We start from the raw sequence: 21,411 nt of genomic DNA on the forward strand, positions 1-21,411 counted from the left end.
AAACTATTGCATGCAGTGGTGTTTATGTTTACCATTATTTTTAGGGACTAAAATGAATCACCTGATTGTGTTTCAGTGATTACTGTAAACAGGAAGCATCTCTCACATTAATATTCATTAGAAGACATGGCAAAAGAAGTTGTGTATTATGTCTGTGTTTCACTTTGATCAGTGCTAAAGTGTTGTGTTTGTGAAAAATAAAATGCAGTCTATGATTAGGAAGACCATGCCCTTTTTACTCTTCTGTGTCTCTGATATAGAAAAAGCCGGAACCACCCCCAACTCCCTCCACAAACCCCTTTCTGGAGGATGAGATTGGGACTGAAGAGGCTGTACTGGATAAAGACGGAGACCTGGACAGAGTAAGTCTTCACTGAAATAGATCTCTCTGCTTTTCAGTAGGGCAAATAACTTTTCTGTGTTCGTTTGTTTTGGTCTCTTCTGTAATCATGAGAGATTTTTCCAGGTGATGCACTGTGACCTTTGACTGCTCCCTCTGAGCTTAGCAAGAGGTTCTTTGTGAATGTGAGTCTTCTTGATAGGTTCAGAAAAGGACAGAATCATACCAAGCCTCAGATGAATATATTTGCTTGGTAAAGAAACATATTTTGACCTTCTTGTTTTTTTTGGCTCAGCAGCCTCTCTGTGGTGAGTCCAGGTCAACCTGAGCTTTCTTCAGATGGCATTGGCACCATATGTTGTCATTCATAACTTCTGGATTGGACGAGAAGGTGGTTCCCTTTTTTTAATCTCTCTCCTGATTAGGTTAGCCATAGCAGCAGCAGGAACCCTCTGGCACAGATGCACTCTTAAACTAGCTGGTTGGCCCACAGAGTATACATATGAAGAGTCTTTTCTCAGTATTGCTATTCATAAAGCACACTGCATACCCAGTGCACACATGAATATCCATAAGTCTGTTTAAAGTAACTCGGTGTGGACTTGATATTTTTAGAAAAATGAGAGAGAGACTAAATTAAATCAAGTAACCTTGTTAAAAAGACACCCCCTCCTGGTGACCAGAACCACTAGATTGTATCTTGTTTTCATTGGACAGTAATAAAAGGAAGTATTGCCAGCTGCAGACCTCCTTGTTGTGACAGTTGTAACCTTTTATTATTCCATTAAAATCCAGGAGGAAATAGCTTAAACATCTGCAGTTCTTGGACGGGAATCATAGTCAACATTGCAGCCTTAGTGCTACTGTTAAAAGATTTAGTAGTGTTCCTTAAAGCATAGTAGTGACCTGCAAGGAAAAACAGATGATACAGCAAGAGAAAAGGAAAGGGGTGGGCGAGGAGCCCTCAAGCGAATCCAGCATAGACTGGCAGCTCTTTCCCAGGGTTGGTCCAGGCTGTGAGCAGGACACTGACCTTCCCTCTGTGCAAGAGAGGAATGCAAGAATGTTAATCTTATTCCTTCAAACAAATTTGCATCAAGACAGAACAAAGTCTTAGGAGTTCTAGGCAGGAGATTTACCTTAGAATGGCCTTATAATTATTTTATTTTACATTATTAAAAAGTGTAAACCTCATGATCCTTTGCTGTCCTTTTTCCATCATATCTTCAACTGTATTAAGTTGGAGTTGTACTAGTAGACAGTGCTCTACTGACTGAATTTTTCCTCCCCAAATACCTCTCTTGCTGGCACAGCAGAGCCAGGGGGCACTGATGCCCCTTTGTTTTGGGGTGGGGTTTTTTGTTTTTTTTTTGTTTTTTTTTTTAAATAGTAACATTTTGTGTTTAAATCTTTATTGACTTTCAAACTTTGATAGTGCAGTACAATTGGTAAATCATAAATACTGCATAGAACGCACTAATAACTATACAATTATTACATTAAAGTCATTTACTCCCATCCTCATCTTAATTATTAATACAATAATACATATGATGTGATTTCAATGTTATAATTTAATAATTTAACTCCTCAAAGTACATTTCCCTCCACCCACCCACCCTCCCTGGATGTGGAAAGAAATCTAATGAAAAAGAAAGAAACATGACCCTTACTGTAATGCCAAAAAAACTCTGTGGAGTGACGATGTTCCTAAATGGACTTTATTGAAAGAGTCAAAGTTCCAAAGGTACACCAAAATCATCCACATAAAATAATTTCATCCACATAAAAATAGGTTATCCACATAAAAGCCTTAAAGGACCTAGTCCGCTAGGGATAGAGGACCCTGTACCTTTGGAACTTTGACTCTTTCAATAAAGTCCACTTAGGAACATCGTCACTCCACAGAGTTTTTTTGGTTTTCTCTGGATTTTCTTCTCTGTGGATATCTTGGGGTCAATTCCTTTTGTTGTTTTTTTGCCCCTTACTGTAATGCAACAAAAGTAGTCAATGGACTCCATACATCATTAAAGCAGTAGCATTTTGATTGGCTAAGGTATCTGCAGAATGTGAGCGCAGTTCATATCATTTACATATGCACACTTGTTTAGGATCTAGCAGCACTTTGTGGGATGTGTAGTACATCAGGATGGAAGTAGACTGGCCAGAATATTAAGACAAAAATAATCTGACGGCAAAAAATGTCTTCCTTTAAAGGTCAAGAAACCAAAAGCTCTGGATAACCCTTTTCATGGCCTCATTTCTAAATGTTTCGAGCCTCATCTCTATGTGTATATCGAGTCTCAGGACAGGTGAGTAACAAAACATCCTGCACAGGTTCAGTATGAGAGCCAGTTAGATAAAAACATATAGGCGTGGATGGGCAGGCTGAATGGGCTGTGTATTCTTTATCTGTCTTTAATTGTAAATGTGACCAGGTGCTCTCTTTGTAACCTGTTCTGGGTTCCTTTGGAGGGACAGGCTAAATAAATAAGTCCTGGCCCAATTTAATAAACCACTTCAAGGAACCCAGTACCTTTCAAATTTACTTCCACGGGCATAAAATATACAGTATATAAATTGTAATTTTTAATTTGGGCCTTGGTAGCAACTTTTTTCACATGAAGTACTTAGCCTTGTGATGCGTTAAAATCTTCATTGGCCCGTTTTTTATGACTATTATTTTAAGGACATATAAATTGACATCTCTCTTTATAAAGTTTCTTCATCAGGACCTCAGCCAGCTAAAATTTACAGCTTAAATATCTAACTTTAGATTAAACTATCAGTGCTTTTCACCTTGCATTATGCCTCAGTGTCTCTCTTGGTTACTTCAGTACAAAATGGGAGACTCAGATAAACGTTGTCATTAAAAATATCACATGGCCAGCCTTGCCCAATCAATTTAACGTCACATTTTACTAATCCTGCCCCACCCTGTTCTTAGTTCTCTTAAAATAAATGGGGGGTTTTTCCCTTCCATAATAACAAAATTAGGTTTATAGTTGGGTGGGAGTCTCAAGTCCAAAGAGAAGGTTTTCATTAATACAAGGAGTTTGCACGTGTTTCTGTTTTCTAGATCTCTTTCTACATTGTTTTCCTTTGGTTTATATGTGTATTGGAGATATGCACAGTTTGTGAAGTAACAGTAATGATTACTATATTGCTTTCTGTTCTCAAGGTCAGAACCACTGCCTTTTGTTTATCTTTAAATTGTTTCAAGGTTTAGCCTAGTTTAATACAAAAAAAGACAGCTGAAGGAAAGATTGCAGAGCATCAGCATTATGTTTACAGATTGTGTTCTTTAGTTTACATTGAATTTCATAGCACTCAGGCAGCCACCCATGTGCCCCTGTTCTGAATTATGAAGCCTCTCAGAACGGATACTTGGAATGAGCCACTCTCTTAAAAGAAATAGTGATCCTGTCTGCACCACAGCTGAGTGGATTGACAGTGCTTGTATTCAAAAAGCATCTTGACATTATGACCAAAATTAAAATCAAATCATCCAATCACTGTGTGAGTTTATTGCATGTTGTTTCATGAAAAGATGTCACAGGGCTTTCCAAACCTGTCCTGGGAAGCCTGTAACCAGATGGATTTTCATGATATCCAGAACAAAAATGAAAGAGCGATCAGTTTGTCTACATTGGAAACCAAATATATAATTATTGTGGAACCATGCAAAGTTGAATGGCTGCTGGGTTCTCAGGACATCTTTGCAAAACCCAGCCTTAAGATATCACCATCAGTATTACTTACCAGCTATTATGTTCCTGAAATAGGTATAGAATCATATTTATAGATGCAGTATTCATTGTCTGTTCTTGTCCCTGCTCCAACTAAACTCCTTGGTGGAAAAACCTAGTGCAATGGCCTTTACTAATTTTTAAGTTGGGGCCACTTTGGATCCAATGAGCTGAAGGAGAGCTACCAAATATCTTTCCATGCTAGGTCACAACCCTGCTGACCAGTCAAGTACATTCAGCCCACTTTCAAACATTTTCAAATGCATTGTTTTCACTTATTGAGAAAGGCCTTGTCCTTCAAACATGCGGTTGTTCCTTCCATCCCCTTCCTTCTTTCTGTCATGAATTTGGAAAGAGAAGCAGAGAGTTGCAGAAAAAAAAGCCAAAATGATAATGAGGGCAGCCTCAGAAGTATCCAAGGGCTGCCATTGCATTGATCTAGTGTGTATATGTGTGTGTCTGTGCATAGGAGTATTCTATACATTTCAAGAAAGCCCAAAGGGTCAAACTACTCTAGCAGTCTGGCTAATCTTTGTTTTAAAACTACTTATATTTGTATGTTGGACAGTTGAATGGAATGTTGGCTTAGAAAGTCTGCAACAGCCAACTTGATATTGCTTGTGTTGAATCCCTCGTTCGTGTTTTGTCCTTCCAAACTCCTTTCCACCCAATTTCTTCACCAGATTTATTGTTCATGACTCTTTATGGAGTGATATCTGGAAGCCCTCTCTCATAAAAGTTGGGGGGGGGGGGTTCCTTCAAGAAAAATGAAGTGCTGCTTGTTGGCAACATTGTGGTGCCTGGTTGAGGGAATGTTTTTGTAGCTGTTAGGACTCAAGGCAGAACATTACAGAATATTCTCTACATCATTGGATGTAGAAAAGGCACTATAAATATATAGTATAGAGAAAATATATGAATCTAAAACAAATTAAGACATAAAGATAGAGAAAATTAGGAAAATAAGGAGGTGGGGAAAAGCATGTTCATGGAAAATCAAAATGATAGCCCTTCATCTGACAAAGTGAAGAGCTCATGCCTCAGCCAGTGTAAGGTGCCACTGCCGTTGACCTTCTGTGCCATTTTTACAGAGAACCAAGCAGCTGCTATTTTCAGCATGTGTTCCAAGTGACCCAAATTCTATATTTTCTGCTTTTGGTTTTCCGTGTTTATTTGGAAGGGTTTGAGTCTGAGTCTCAGCCACCACCCTTTCTGGAAAGGGGATCTCTTCTCTTTGCTTTGACATTGTATGTGAGAATTTGTGTTATGCCGTTAAGAAATGAAGCAGCATTACTGCTGCTGTATTTGATCTGGCTGGGATGGTTAAGATGGTTGGAGTGAGCTTTGACGGAGACTCAGTAGATAGAACCTAAGCACACTACCGGTCATATATGGTTGGGCAAACTGGATGTCCCGTCATTTACTATGTTACTATGGAGATCTAGAAAGATCTCCTTTAGCAAAGCTCTGCATTTCCCTTCATTTTTACTTTGCTCGGATAAAATACTCAGTTTTAAGCTGTACAGTACATGAGATATGCTTTACATATGATTGCCAGTCTTCACATGTACCCATTGCTCGGTTGGGGCACTGGTCTTTGACCTAGAGGCCGCTGCAGGAGCAGACTGCTGGGCAAGATGGACCGCTGGTCTGACCCAGCAGCGGCAATTCTTATGTTCTTATTTCTTTCATAGCTAATGTTTTCTTGATCCTTTTATGTAGTTAGATAGAGAGAAAATGAGACAATTAAGCACTAGTGTGTCCCTTCCTGGCGCTATACTGCAAAGCCTCCCTAATCCCAGATGTTACCCTCGCTTTCTCATAGCTAAGAATTTTCTGTACTTAGCCTGGACTCTCTTGAATCCTGCTGCTCTGTTTGCCTCTACTATGTACTATGCTGAAATTGTTCCATGCCCCTATCACTCTTCCTGTAAAGAAATGTTTCCTAATATTACACCTCAGTCTTCCTCCTTGGACTTTTCTCTCCTCCTTTTGCCAGGCGATGACTCCACTACATAATTTTCCACAGTGGAGGGCTGCCTCTTCCCGCACTCCCACTGTTCCAAGGATGTGTTGGCTTTAGCTTTTCAGCCATTTAGAATCCTTATGTTGAAGTCTTGCCAGGACCAAGGAGTGAGTAGCTAAAGCAGTGATGACCGACGGTCAGCTGGCAGAACCCAGAAGCACTTGTGTTGATGCCAATACTGGAGGTGCTTGCTTGAGATCTACTGCACCTCTGTCCTGGCAGAATTTTATGGTATTACTTGTTTGCTAAAAAGTAGATAGAAATTACTATATTGGAGGTTATTGTTATTTTGGGCCATTTTATTGTAAGTAATTCAAGTTGGATTTAATAAAAGTGACCTTTAATATTCTGTTCATCATGTAGCTCCTAGTTGAGCTAGTTGTTTTTATCTCACAGTATTCTGTCTTTAAGTAAGTAAGTCTGTTTTTCTCACTTTTATTTTTCATGTGAAATAAGAAACCTGGGTGAACTGATTGACAGATTCCTAGCAGATGTGAAGGCTCAAGGCCCTCCTAGATCTAACACAGATGAAGGAGGTGCTGTACTCCCCAGCTGTGCAGACCTCTTTGTATACTACAAGAAGTGCATGGTACAGTGTTCTCAGCTGAGCACCGGAGAGCCCATGATTGCACTCACCACCATATTCCAGAAGTATCTGAGGGAATATGCTTGGAAAATCCTCTCTGGAAACCTGCCAAAGTGAGTGCATAATTGATGTTAGGGGTTTGGGAATCAACAACTTCAGTTTGATAGGCCATCTCACAGGAATACACAATGCTTCTGCATAGTCATTGATGTTTTATTGTTCCATTGAAACAAAAGTCTACCTTCTAGTCCAGAAACATTGGGCATTATATGAAGTCTTGATTATTAGCCCCCAATTTTTGTGAGTGAGAAAACTGCATAGAATTCATTTGTTATTGTCTGGGAGGGGAAGTGAGTATTCTAGATCTGGCAGCTTCTTCCTGCTCTTTGGGTTTCAAGCTCGATTGGAACCAGGACTGGTATCTGATATCCTGAGCCTTCATTCACAGCCACCTGGGAACTTTTTTTCTCTATTTTATTTTCCTTTCCAGCTCATCTAAGCCAGTTATTACCAGGGCAGTCTCAGGCTAGGTTCATGTATCTGTGCACTGCTAAAATGCTTAGTTTTAGGCTGTACAGTAGTGCTGCCCGATTTCTGATTTGAATAGATTCACCCATTCAAATTGGGTGAATTGATTCAAATCGATTTGTTTAAAAAAAAAAAAAAAAAATTGGCCTTGCCGATTCGGTTACCAACTTTCCCCCCTTCACCCCCTAAAGCAGGAGCGGTAGCGCTGCCTCTAGCTGGCTTGCCGTTGCTGCTTTAGGGGGGGGAGGGTCAATCAGGAAGTGCTGCCTTGGCCCTTTGCAGTGTCCTCTGGCTTTGCCCCTGGCCTCCCCTCTCTTACCTTAAGATAATCGGCAGCCTGCAGAAAGGATCACGGTGCTGTAGCAATCTTTTCAGGCTGCTGTTGTCCTCAGCAGCACCATGTTCGCTCTACCGTGGTCCCACCCCTCCTCTGACGTCAGGGGCAGGATTGCAGCAGAGCCAATGTGGTGCTGAGGATGACGGCAGCCTGCAAAGATCGCTACAGCACTGCGATCTCTGCAGGCCGCCGATTATCTTAAGGCAGGGGTGTCAAAGTCCCTCCTCGAGGACCGCAATCCAGTCAGGTTTTTAGGATTTCCCCATGAGATCTATTAGCATACAATGAAAGCAGTGCATGCAAATAGATCTCATGCCTATTCATTAGGGAAATCCTGAAAACCCAACTGGATTGCGGCCATCGAGGAGGGACTTTGATACCCCTGTCTTAAGGTAAGAGAGGGAGGCCAGGGAGAACATGCAGGCCTTCGGGAGGGGGAGGAAACAGGCCTTTAAGGGGGGACAGGCCTTAGGGAGGTGCAGGCCTTTAGGGGGAGTACAGCCTTCAAGGTGGGACCAGGCCTTTGGGGGATGGAGGTCCTGGTGTAGAAGTACACAGAGGGAGGGAAGGGGGGGTTCAAAGAGGTGTGGGAGGGGAAGAAATAATGGGTCTAAAAACGGAGAGAGATAGTAGACAATGAGATTTAGAGCGGGAAGGAACAGAAAGGGAGAGAAGTTGGACACAAGGGATATTGTGGAAGGGGTGGGGGATAGAGATACTGGATAGGTGGGTAGTTGGGAAGAGTAAGGGAGAAATGGTGAACCCTGGGGTGATGGGGAAGGAGGGAGAGATGCTGGATGAAAGGGTAGTTGAGAAAAGGAGAGATGGTGGATCTGGGGATGGTGGGGTCCATCGCTGCAGCTGTGGGGGGATGGAGATGAAAAAAAGGAAAGATGCCAGAAGAGAAACGGAAGAGGAGGACAGAGATGGAAGATGGATGGTTAGCTCTGAGAAAGAAGAAAATGACAAATGGGCAGGAGACCCTGGCAAGCAAGTTATCAGAAGACATCCAAAGCATGGGACCAACATGATTTGAATAATGACTAGACAACAAAAGGTAGAAAAAATAATTTTATTTTCTGTTTTGTCCGATTTGAAATGTGTATCCTGCTAGAGCTGGTGTTAAACCGCAAACGTGAGCTCAGTTTTAACAGAGAGGAAAAGTCTTTGAAAACAAAAAACATCCAATTGGGCAGGAAAATTGAATCAAATAGAAAAATCGATTCAATAGGCTGAATCGAATCAAATCAAATTTTTTTCCCCTGAATCGGGCAGCACTACTGTACAGTAGCCAACAGTCTTAGAGGCCACATTGTGCAATGACCAGGGCTCCTTTTTCCAGGGCTTGCAAATGCTGAATTGTCCCTCAAAATTAGTAGTAAATGATGCATATTGTAGTTGGTATCATAGCAGTGGGGAGAATAGTGTCTGAAGGGGCTTGTTCTTGAAGGCACTGGCCTGACTACAGAAGGCAGAGTCGGGCTCAGAAAATCTGGAAGAATTGCAGCTGTTCCCGGTTTGGCATTGGCAAGGGATAGCAAGATTGAATTTCTGAAGCCAGTGAAATATGGCATGAAGGTATCTGGAGCATAGTAGCATCGCAAGGTTCACAAGCCGCCTTTGAACAAATGAGCTTTTGGAACCTGGCTTTTTCTGCCCCAGATAAATGTTGCAGCCTTGTTTTCAAGTGATTTGTAATTAAGGAAGCTGGAATAGGCAGGGTGTTGCCTGACTATCAGCCGATCTGCTGATTAGACACTGTAATCATCCATCACTAAGTAGAATATGAGAGAGTGTGGATGGGCTTTTAGTAACTGGATTTACAATTTACACCCAAAAGAGAATTGATTCCTGTTTTTCAAGGTGTAATCAAGAGCCTATTTAATTATGTGACATGCCCCCCAACTCATGAAGTTGGCAAATCACTAAGGGCTAGATTCACTACCCTTGACTTCTGTTGCCGATCCGTGGCCAATTCCAGCAGGCCCGACCAATTCACAACAACCAAAAATTCTAATGAGGCTGATCGGAGGAACACCCCCCCTCTGCCCACACGGATCGCTAGTGTGCGATCCTGACGCATGCACAGACCATCTGCTTTCTCTGCAGATGGTCTACGCATGTGTTTTTGTGTCCGTTTTTGTTTTGTTTTTTCCTTGGGTTCCGACTCTCCTGCTCTCAAGCCGGCCCTTGAAACCCTGCCTCCCTTCTCAAACACAGCACCGGCAGAGCTGACTTTTATTTTACTTTTGTAGCCCAGCGAGCCCATGGTTTTAACCCGCTGTAAACCCATGGGTTAAAACCACGGGCTCACAGTGCGGTAGGCAGGAGAGATTCGAGGGAGAGCAGTGTGGCAAGCAGGAGAGATTCTGGCATCGATTGGGGGAGAGCAGGGCAGCAAGCAGGGAGATTTGGAGGACAGCAGGGCGGCAAGCAGGAGAGATTTGGGGCAACAGAGAGCAGGACAGAGAGCAGGGCGGCAATGGAGCAAGGGAGTCGGTAAGGACATTTGCGACTGGTCCCCAGCAGTCGCTTGGTTTGATTGGCTAGCCCAGTCGGATCGTGAAATTTGTTTTGTGAATCGGGTCCCTGCCTACTTTGCATGCCGTTCCCCTCATTTGCATGCACGGATTGGAAGCGAATCGCAGGAGAGGTTAGTGAATCAGGCTGGAGGGAAATTGGGGTTGCAAAGGGGTCGCAAACCAATCGGTACACGATCAGTTTGCTTAGTGAATCTAGCCCTAAGACCCCTTCATTCGTTTCCTCTGGTTGTTACTTAGGGGATGTGAGGCACTGAAGTTGGTGATGTACTTGCTAAGGCAGTGTGTGTTCTTCTGTCTGCTTTATAGATATAATTTACATTTTACAGTGTCTTCTATAAAGCTTATTTCTCAATATAATTATTTTTAAGAGATGACTAAAGAAAGTTGCACAGCTCATTATCTAGTGGGACAATTTTTATAGTGCCTACAGTCTTTGCACCACTTCTCAAGTTTCAAGTTTATTAGGATTTTATATACCGCCTATCAAGGTTATCTAAGCGGTTTTTACAATCAGGTACTCAAGCATTTTCCCTATCTGTCCCGGTGGGCTCACAATCTATCTAACATACCTGGGGCTATGGAAGATTAAGTGACTTGCCCAGGGTCACAAGGAGCAGCGCGGGGTTTGAACCCACAACCCCAGGGTCCTGAGGCTGTAGATCCAACCACTGCACCACACACTCCTCAAAATTAAATTAGAAACATATTTTTGTTTTGAAAATTGTGCTTATAGATATTTGGATTTTGAATTTTGAATTTAATTACTCACCTTTCCAAGCTTGTGTTCAAAACAAAATGCATACAGTTCAGGTACAGTAGATAGATCCTTGCTTGTGTCTGCTTTTTTTCTGGGAGTTGTTTTTCATGGAAAATAACATAAATAGGAATATGCAGTCAACAGACACTATTATCCTCCCACAAACCAAACATGCTCCCAAGAACATTGTCTCCTCATGTAGCTAACAGTGTTTTCATTAAGGAACCCCACACATACTTGGACATTTTTGAGAGAACTCCTTTAGTTGGGTAAATAGGTACTTAGCCAGCATGTGTTGGGAAGATTCCTCTTTTAAACTGCAGCATTTTTCACTGTCTCAGATCTTCACTAAGGAGTACAAGTTCTCCTGTAGAACTTTGGAAGGGTCATAAAAATTTATGGCATGGTCTAGCTGCAGATTTGGAGAAAGGGATGTTCTTGGTGTGGATGTAGATCAGTGTCTCTCAAACTTTTTTAGCTCCGACACACAGAGCAAATATTTTTCAAGGCACACTGAACAGAGCAAATGTTTTTTTGTAGCACATTATAATTGAAATTATAAAATTGCAAAACCAACAAAAAATTAAATTTGAGAGTTATTTATTTAAAGTTCTTTAAGCTATGTATGGGTAATTGTAACAATGGTGAAACTAAAATATTGTAGACAGAATAGAAATGCTAATCCATCGATGGATGTGTTTGTTTTTGAGTGCAAAATTAACTCAAAACGCAACTCAATAGTCAACAAGCAAACACGCATGTCATCATCCACCATCTGCAGTCGTTCTCTTTTTTTTTTTTAATTTCATTTCTGTCAGAGCTGAAAATCCAAGTTCACAAAGATAAGAAGATCCAAACGATAATGAAGCCTTGATTGCTTTGTTGTATAAGTTAGGATAACGACTGCATAAAAAATAAAACTAAAGTTACTTACCATTAGTTTTCAAGGACCAATCATATCAAAGAATGATGCTTGTCTGGGTGGTTGTATCCTTAAGCACACAGACGTTCATAATGTTGACATACTCTTGCGTACACAACGTACATGTCATCTATTCTAGTGTATACTTATGAAGGGAATTTTTTTAAATAAAGTAAAATTCTGGAATCTCTCGTGGCACACCGGAATCTCTTCGGAGCACACCGCTATACCGTGGCACACAGTTTGAGAGACACTGAGGTAGATGGCCCAGTTCCGAAGGTACATCATGCCCGTTATATGAATGAAATGGATTTTGAAAACATGCTAATACTGTTCTTCAGGACGATGAGCAGCAGTAGTGGGTTGACCATCAGCAGCCTTCTGAAGGAGAAGGAGGGTTCGGAGGTTGCTAAGTTTACTTTGGAAGAGCTGTGCCTGATTTGTAGCATTCTAAGCACAGCAGAGTACTGCCTGGCAACCACACAGCAAGTGAGTATCCTCTTTTCCGTCTCCTTAACGCACCTTGACTGTTAGGAATGCACCTTACACTGCTATTGAGAATGAAGGATTGCAGCCCTCTTTAGAGCACTTGACAATAAGTAATTTCATTAGATCATAACTCCTTATCTGGCACGTTTCTCTCTGTCTGATGCTCCATGTGCTAAACCAGATGTCATAGCTGAACAAGGAGTAGGACTTCAGTCATTAAACTGGAAATTCCTTCTTTTTCCACTATCCTCCTTTGTCAAAACTACTGGAAACTTATAGAGAAGAGTGCTAATTATGGAGAGTCTGGCCTTGCAATGACCTTGACCAGAATCCCCAGCTTCACTTTTTCATTTGGTTTTTTTCTCTAAACAAAATGCTTTCTTCTGGTAAGAATACTTTTTTTTTTTTACTTAGCTATAAACACATTGAACACCCAATCTTTCCACATATTTACAATATGCTCTCTGATCAAAAAAGACATGTTTTATGCATGGTTTATGGTTTATTTTACTTAATGGACCACCTTTCCTCAGGAGGAAACAAAGCAGTGTACAAGTTTAAAGCCAATTGAAATTAAAATAAAAAGAGAATGCCAATTGCAATAGGAAAGAGAAAACACTCGTATGAGGAAAGGCTAAAGAGATTAGGGCTCTTCAGCTTGGAAAAGAGACAGCCGATGGGGGATATGCTTGAGGTCTAAAAATCCTGAATGGTTGTAGAATGGGTAAAAGCTAATCAATTTTTCACCCGTTCAAAAAGTACAAATATAAGAATGAAATTATGTGAAAACACCTTTAAAGCAAATAGGAGGATCAGCTACTGTTGGAAACAGAGTGCTGGGCTAGATGAACCATTGGTCTGACCCAGTATGGATTTTCTTATGTCCTTAAGACAAAAAGGAAAGATATGCTGAGCTATCTATAACTTTATATCTGTTTATGTAACTTAGGCCTGGCAGTAAATTTTTAAAAAGAAAGGGACTTGGAGGTAATTGTGGACAAAACAATGAAGCCAACGGCACAGTGCGCAGTGGCCGCTAAGAAAGTGAATAGAATGCTAGGTATAATCAAGAAGGGTATTACAACCAGAACAAAATAAGTTATCCTGCGTCCGCATCTGGAGTACTGCGTCCAATACTGGTCGCCGTACCTTAAGAAGGATATGGCAATACTCGAGAGGGTTCAGAGGAGAGTGACACGCTTGATAAAGGATATGGAAAACCTTTCATATACTGAGAGACTGGAGAAACTGGGGCTCTTTTCTCTGGAGAAGAGGAGAATTAGAGGGGATATGATAGAGACTTACAAGATCATGAAGGGCACAGAGAAAGTAGAGAGGGACAGATTCTTCAAACTTTCGAAAACTACAAGAACGAGAGGGCATTCGGAAAAGTTGAAAGGGGACAGATTCAAAACCAATGCTAGGAAGTTTTTCTTCACCCAACGGGTGGTGGACACCTGGAATGCGCTTCCAGAGGGCTTAATAGGAAAGAGTACGGTATTAGGGTTTAAGAAGGGATTGGACAATTTTCTGAAGGAAAAGGGGATAGAGGGATATAGATTGCCACGTGAGCGAACTGCTGGGCACAATGGACCTCTGGTCTGACCCAGCAGAGGTACTTCTTATGTTCTTATCTCTCAAAAGGTAGCAAAATAAAAAATGATAATTAACTTGTTGGTACTTCTAAGAACCCTTAATATTCAGGATGCATGCATTTGGGGTTTTTCCCCCTTTCAACAGCTCAAATGCATGTAAATAAGAACATAAGAAGTTGCCTCCGCTGGGTCAGACCAGAGGTCCATCGAGCCCAGCAGTCCGCTCCCACGGCGGCCCATCAGGTCCATGACCTGTAAGGTGACCGGCGTCTAAGTCCTTTTAATCCCCTTAGCCTTCTGTGTAAGCCCTTACATAACTTATCTCTACCTCTATCTGTATCCCTCAACCCCCGTGTCCTTCAGGAAATTATCCAACCCTTCCTTGAAGCCTGGAAGGGTACTCTGTCCTATTACAACCTCTGGAAGCGCATTGTAAAGGTAGCAGTTTATTACAGATTAGTATTTAATTTGTGTTAGAAATGGCTTTTTTATCCTTTTCTCCCCCATATGTCATCAGCTTGAAGAGAAATTGAAAGAAAAAGTGGACATGAGCCTGATGGAAAGAATTAACTTGACAGGAGAGATGGACACGTTTAGCACGTAAGTAGAGGCTCCTGTATTTATGAGGTGTTTTCAGCAAACATGATAGTGTTATTGTACACAGGGGACAGAAGCTGGGAAGTATTGAGCCGTACCTACCGTAGTACTCTGGAGAAAGCACAGTAAGATTATCAGACACTGTCCTTTCCTCTTTCTTCTGAGCAGTGGCTTAAGAAGCACCCTGGCAATATTTCTGCTATAGTTAGCAGGTATAGTTATGCTATTTAGCGAGGGGTATAGAAATGCATTATAAAACTAATGTTGCTTTTTTATCTGTTTGTGGGGGAGGACTGTGTTCAATCTTTGCAGCTGAGAGAATGAAGTATGTTTCTAATTCCTTTTGATTATTAATTTATATCCCGCCCTTACCCAATACATACTCCCACAATACAAAACAAGGAATGCATACCATAAAATACATAGGCGACCAGCACCTTGTCAGCATCATCTCATTTTCATTAATAACATAGTCTCAAACCTTATATTTCATCTGGCAAAAAAGATGCCGCTTCAGCAGTTTTTTAAAATTCTGTATATTCTGCTGCTGTTGAATATACTCAGGAAGCTTATTTCATTCCCTAGACCAGGGGTCTGCAACCTTTAAGACATAAAGAGCCACTTGGACCCGTTTTCGAAAAGAAAAAAAAACTTGGAGCCGCAAAATCATTATAAAACAAATCTAACACTGCATATATTGTTTCTTATCTTAATGCTATATACAGGATCATGCAGTTAGCTGTCAATCTGAAGAAAAAAAGGACTTTTTCACTTAACAATGTAAAATATATTTTTGCACATTAATAGCTAATTAAAATATTTAATTTAGCTGGTTAATGGGATTTTTGCTCCTAAACCTCAGTGCACAGTGTCTGCACATCAGGGCTGTAAGACGTCACCTTCATTTTCACACAGGGGGTGTGGCTGGAAGCAGGGAGAAGGAGATAGGAAGGCTGTAGAAGCTCCGGAGCATGACACCGACCCCGGCCAGGATGATTTCTTTTTCAGGCTGCTGCTGCTGCCGCTGCCACTGCCGCAGCCACACTCCCCCCCCCCCCCCCCCGAAATGACAAAAACAGCCTAATGCCCGGCGTTGGCGTCTTTGACGTCGGGGAGAGGAAGGCTGATAGGCCCGGTAGATCGGGACGGCAACACGAGTCTATCACGGAGCCCGGGATGGGCTCTGTGATCGACTCACGTTGCCTTCCTGAACTACCGGTTGATTGCCTACCTGAACTACCGTTTGATAGACGTATTGGGCACCCCTGACTTAGAGCCATAGCGCACGAGAGAGACTCCCACGGGGATGAAAACAGCCTACCTAAATTCTGGCGATGCAGGCATGCAGCTTACAAGTCCGGCGTCGCGGCGGGAAATAGCCATGCTGAGCAGTGAGCTCAGCATGTACACAGATGAAAGCCTTGCTTGCTGATTGGTCCGGCGGCACGGCGGCAGTTGCTGTTTCACCACTCCCACATGCTGAAAACCTGCAAAGTGTCGGAAAACACCACCCGTGCAGGGAAATGAGCCTGAGGGGTTGGGGGAAGGGGTATGAGACTAAAGAAAACCTATTGGCATTGGAATTACAATTGTAGTGTTTGGAATATGAGTTGGGATAATGTTGAACTTATTGCTTTTTTCTACTGATCCAGTGTGTGGTTGCCAATAAAAAAAAGGAAGATTCAGAGTTGTTTCTCTGATCTAATCCTTTAGCGACTGATAGCCCAATACTTGATAATCATATGCCATTCTCTGATGATTTCGACTTTGGTCAACTTTCCTACTTTGGGCTGGAAAATAATTTTATCATTTGAATATCTGAACCATGAAGCAAAATATTTCTCAGTTGGGCTGTGCTGTAGAATTGATAAACATAAAAACATAGAAATTGATGGCAGATAAGGGCCACGACCCATCCAGTCTGCCCACCCTAATGACCCTCCCCTGCCTTTACCCTGCGAATAGATCCCACGTGTCGATCCCATTTGGCCTTAAAATCAGGCACGCTGCTGGCCTCAATCACCTGAAGTGGAAGACCATTCCAGCGATCAACCACCCTTTCGGTGAAAAAGAATTTCCTGGTGTCACCGCGCAGTTTCCCGCCTCTGATTTTCCACGGATGTCCTCTTGTTGCCATGGGACCCTTGAAAAAGAAGATATCCTCCTCTGCATCGATGCAGCCCGTGAGATACTTGAACGTCTCGATCATGTCTCCCCTCTCTCTGCGCTCCTCGAGCGAGTATAGCTGTAATTTATCTAACTGTTCTTAGTACGGGAGATCCTTCAGTCCCGAGACTATCCAGGTGGCCATTCTCTGGACCGATTCCAGCCTCAGCACATCCTTACGGTAATGCGACCTCCAGAATTGCACACAGTATTCCAGGTGGGGTCTCACCATGTATCTATACAAAGGCATAATGACTTCAGGCTTACGGCTGACGAAACCCCTGCGTATGCAACCTATGATTTGTCTTGCCTTGGATGAAGCTTGCTCCACTTGATTGGCAGCCTTCATGTCCTCACTGACGATCACCCCTAAGTCTCGTTCTGCTACCATTCTTGTTAGGATCTCGCCATTAAGGGTATAAGTCTTGCATGGATTTTGGGTACCCAGGTGCATAACTTTGCATTTTTTGGCATTGAAGCTGAGCTGCCATGTCTAAGACCAGTTCTCTAGTAAGAGTAGATCGTGCATCATATTGTCGGGCATTGAATTTTTATCCATTGTGCTTTTGCCCACTACATTGCTTAGTTTGGCGTCATCGGCAAATAATGTTATCTTATCTCGGAACCCTTCTGCCAAGTCCCTTATAAAGATATTGAATAGTATCGGGCCCAAGACAGAGCCCTGGGGCACTCCGCTGATCACCTCCATCATTTCAGAGGGGGTGCCGTTCACCATTACCCTTTGAACCCTACCTCTAAGCCAGTTCCCAACCCACTTCGTCAAAGATGGAACTCATCTTGCTTAGCAACCTGCGAGAGGTACGCTATCGAATGCTTTGCTAAAGTCCAGGTATACGATGTCCAGGGACTCTCCAACATCTAGCTTCCCCGTCACCCAGTCAAAGAAGCTGATCAGGTTGGATTGGCAGGATCTCCCCTTAGTAAATCCATGTTGATGGGGATCCCGTAGGTTCTCTTCATTCAGGATCGTATCTAATTGGTGTTTGATAAGAGTTTCCATTATCACCTAACAACAATAAACTTTTATTAATTTTAACAGGGGTCGCCATTCAGCAAATTACTCAGAACTGGAAAGATTACACTAAATTAAATTACACTTTCTGGTGGAATTTGACTTGTCATATATATAAAATGGAAAAAGTAATGGCATTACAACAAGATTATATTAAAAAATTTAATAAAATATGGGGACCATTGACAAATTTTTCTAATGATCAGATATCATAGCACATATATAGAACATATAAAAGGGTAGGGAGGGGAAATTATTGTAATAATATTCAGTTATAAAACTATAATAAGGGGGGGTGTTTTTTAATTTACAATATAAGAACATTTATTAATAATTTCAAGTGTTTTATATAAATGAATGTAATACATGTATTTCACTTGATGTAAGAACTTTAAAAAAAGAATAAAAAATTTATTTGAAAAAAAAAAAAAAAAAAAGAGATTCTATTAGTTTTCTCACTATTGATGTGAGACTCACTGGTCTGTAGTTTGCCGCTTCTGTCTTGGAGCCTTTCTTGTGGAGTGGAATGACGTTAGCCTTCTTCCAGTCTAATGGGATGCTACCTGAACTAAGGGAGAGGTTGAAGAGTGCTGACAGCGGCTCCTCCAAGACATCACTCAACTCCCTGAGCACCCTGGGGTGCAGGTTGTCCGATCCCATTGCCTTGTAAACCTTGAGCTTTGACAGCTCACCGTAGACACTGTTGGGTGTAAATTTGAAATCGCTAAATGGGTCAACTGAGTCAGCCCTTGTCTGTAGCTGAGGGCCATGCCCCGGTGCTTCTCGGGTGAAGACAGAGCAGAAGTATTCATTTAACAGTTGGGCTTTTTCTGAGTCCCCTTTTCCACATAGTCTCCGTCTGGTTTCCTAAGACGTACTATTCCTCCTGAGTTTTTACTTCTGTCACTGATATACCTGAAGAATGATTTATCTCCCTTCTGGATGTTCTTTGCTAGAGATTCCTCCATGTTGAATTTAGCTTCCCTGACTGCTGTTTTGACGGCTTTTGACTTGGTCAGGTATTCTGCTCTGGAGTCCTGTTCCCTTGATTGTTTGTAAGAGATGCATGCTTTTTTCTTTTCTTTGATGAGGTCTGAGATCTCTGCAGTGAACCACTGTGGTTTATTGTTTCTACGGCGTTTACTTACTAGCTTAACATAACGGTTTGTCGCTTCCTGTATGGTGGCTTTCAAAGTCGACCACATTTCTTCCACACTATCGGTTTCTGCTTGGCTTTGTAGCATCTGGTGAACAAAGTCACCCATCTCTTGGAAGTTTGTGTCCTTGAATTTGAGGACTTTGGTCAGTGTGGCAGATTTAGTGAAGCCTTTCCCAAGATTGAACCATATCATGTTGTGGTCGCTGGAGGCCAATGTGTCTCCCACCGAGACCTCTGTGACACTTTCACCATTGGTAAGCAACAGGTCCAGTATTGCCTGATCCCTTGTTGGGTCCAACACCAGTTGCCTGAGACGTGCTCCCTTCAAAGAGTTTAATAGCCTCCTGCTGCTGCCGGAAGCAGCGGTAAGTGTGCCCCAATCCACATCAGGCATGTTGAAGTCACCTAACAATACTGTGTCCCCACGCAAGGTGATATTCTCTATATCTCCAATCAATTCCATATCCAGGTCATCCTGTTGTCTTGGGGGTCTGTAAATAACGCCAAGATACAGGCATTTGTCCTTCCCTCTGGCCAAATTAACCCAAAGGGATTCCCCAGTGTATTGGACATCTGTGATTCTTGTGACCTTAATGTCATCCTTTGTATATAATGCTACACCTCCTCCCAATCTGCCCTCCCTGTCCCGGCGAAGTTCAGAAGCTATTTTTCACGATGACCATCCATAATCTAATTTGCTTTGAAGCACTCATTTTTCTCTACAGCTGGATGGAATAATGATACATGAAATCTGATTACATTTAAAGACTCTTTCTATTTGGATCTCACAGTACTTTGGGTTCTCAAAAAATTCACGAGTGTATAAACAACTACTTGTTCTTTACTCTTTATGGGCCTCTGGCTCATCTTATCCTCTGCAACATGAGATATTCAGGCCAGTAAGCAAAAAACATTAGATTAATTGCTTGACTGAGATTTATTAACTTCCTTTATAAAGAGATTCCCTTAGGCAAGTACATCTTGACATAAAACTTTACAATTTTGTTCACAGCATAGCAATAGTAAAATGGCTAAATACTGTATAAGCACATATACAATCAATGAGGTTCTGTATTTCCCCACATATAGGCCACCTCAAACGGCTTTCTGTGTTTTAAAACCAGTAGATAAGCCGCCCCATTGTATTAGCCGCAGCTGATCTTTCCGGTACATTACCGGCTGCCGCCTCCAAATCTCTGCAGGGCGGTTGCGATCTTTTCGGCTTCCAGCCTGGCCTCGCACTGCTTGCTGAATGGCTGCCGTGAGTTCTCGAGTCCCGCGAGAACTCATGGCAGCCATTCAGCAAGCGGTGCGGGGCTAGGCTGGATGCCGAAAAGATTGCAAATGCCCTGCACCGCTTGCCGTAAGATTCAAGGAGGTAGCCAGCAGCTAGGAACGTATTTTGGGGGGATTTTAAAAAGGTACCGGGGTGGGGGTAGGGGGTGATTTTTAAGTTTTAGATAGGCCGCCCCATTTAAGTAAGCAGTGCCTCATAGGCAGGTTTGTAAAACCCATGTATAGGCTGCAGCCTATATATGGGGAAATACAGTAATAGGTCTAACATGATAATAATATTAGAAATATACACTTTTAACACCTCTGTAACGCAGTCATATAAAATAAATATCAGTACTATACAAATGATACTATAATAGGCAACATGGAAGATCATTCATATAACAAAGTATCATTTAACAGTCAGCACAATACAAATGAAACCCCCTTAGTAGCCACTCTTAAAACACTCTGATATCTAAGATATTCATAAAAGCATAACAAAATAACAATAAATAATAGTCTGAATAAGACATGAGGAACTGGTCTAAGTAACAGGATGTACTATGCAATATGAACGGATAGTCAATCAGATTTTTTAAAAATGTTATATTTTGCATCACTCTTTTGTCAGTTGAAATTGTAATATCCCAAACTGATCACAGCCTATTCATTTTCCATAGTTTCCTTGGGGTCATGATCCCAGTGATTTTCTAGTACAGCGATATTATGAGATTCACAGAGTTCCTAGTGGCTGAACCATGCTGCTTCCTTGTGCCTTTCTGTATTAGCCAGCAATGAGAGGCATAACCATTTCCAGCTCTTTGTTACGAGAATATGCATTTGTCTCACATTTTTTCCTGTGCTTACTATGAACCATCTTGTAAGTCATTCCCTTTTCTTGCATTCCAGTTATCAGTGTCTCATTCGTAGGTTTAAGAGCACATCTTTAACCATTCCATATCTTTTTTTTGATCAACGTATGGTTCCTGATGTAACACTTTGCATTTCTTGCTATATTTTTACATTTTCCATTTGTTTTTCCTTGTTTGCTAATTTGATTCTTTAAAGAGATTTTTCTAATGTTTTACAAAATCTGTTGCTTCCTTCTTGTTGAGCTGGTGGATTCTCTCATATTCCTTTTATTTGTCAGAAGTCTTGTCCAAAATGTAGGATAGATGCTGATTCTGGGGATGTTCACTTTCTACTTTAAACCTTTTTGCATATAGATTATGTTATGGGTATAGTGGAGTTTTTTTATTCATCCATCAAGCTCTTTATGGGTCAATCTCTGATTCCAACTAGAGAA

The 21,411-nt window shown here is 41.7% G+C and overlaps 1 protein-coding gene across 2 annotated transcripts in view; it reads left to right on the forward strand.

The window, feature by feature from the left end:
• Positions 1–21,411, forward strand: part of VPS53 (VPS53 subunit of GARP complex) — a 229,844-nt gene that overhangs the window by 163,782 nt on the left and 44,651 nt on the right. For both annotated transcript variants that reach the window (XM_033921549.1, XM_033921548.1), the window contains exons 12-16: positions 261–362; positions 2,558–2,652; positions 6,572–6,814; positions 12,130–12,277; positions 14,390–14,472. In XM_033921549.1, coding sequence (XP_033777440.1) covers positions 261–362; positions 2,558–2,652; positions 6,572–6,814; positions 12,130–12,277; positions 14,390–14,472 — 671 coding nt within the window. The remainder of the gene's footprint in view (positions 1–260; positions 363–2,557; positions 2,653–6,571; positions 6,815–12,129; positions 12,278–14,389; positions 14,473–21,411) is intronic.

Source organism: Geotrypetes seraphini, chromosome 15, assembly GCF_902459505.1.
Source record: "Geotrypetes seraphini chromosome 15, aGeoSer1.1, whole genome shotgun sequence".
Taxonomy (NCBI): Eukaryota; Metazoa; Chordata; class Amphibia; order Gymnophiona; family Dermophiidae; genus Geotrypetes; species Geotrypetes seraphini.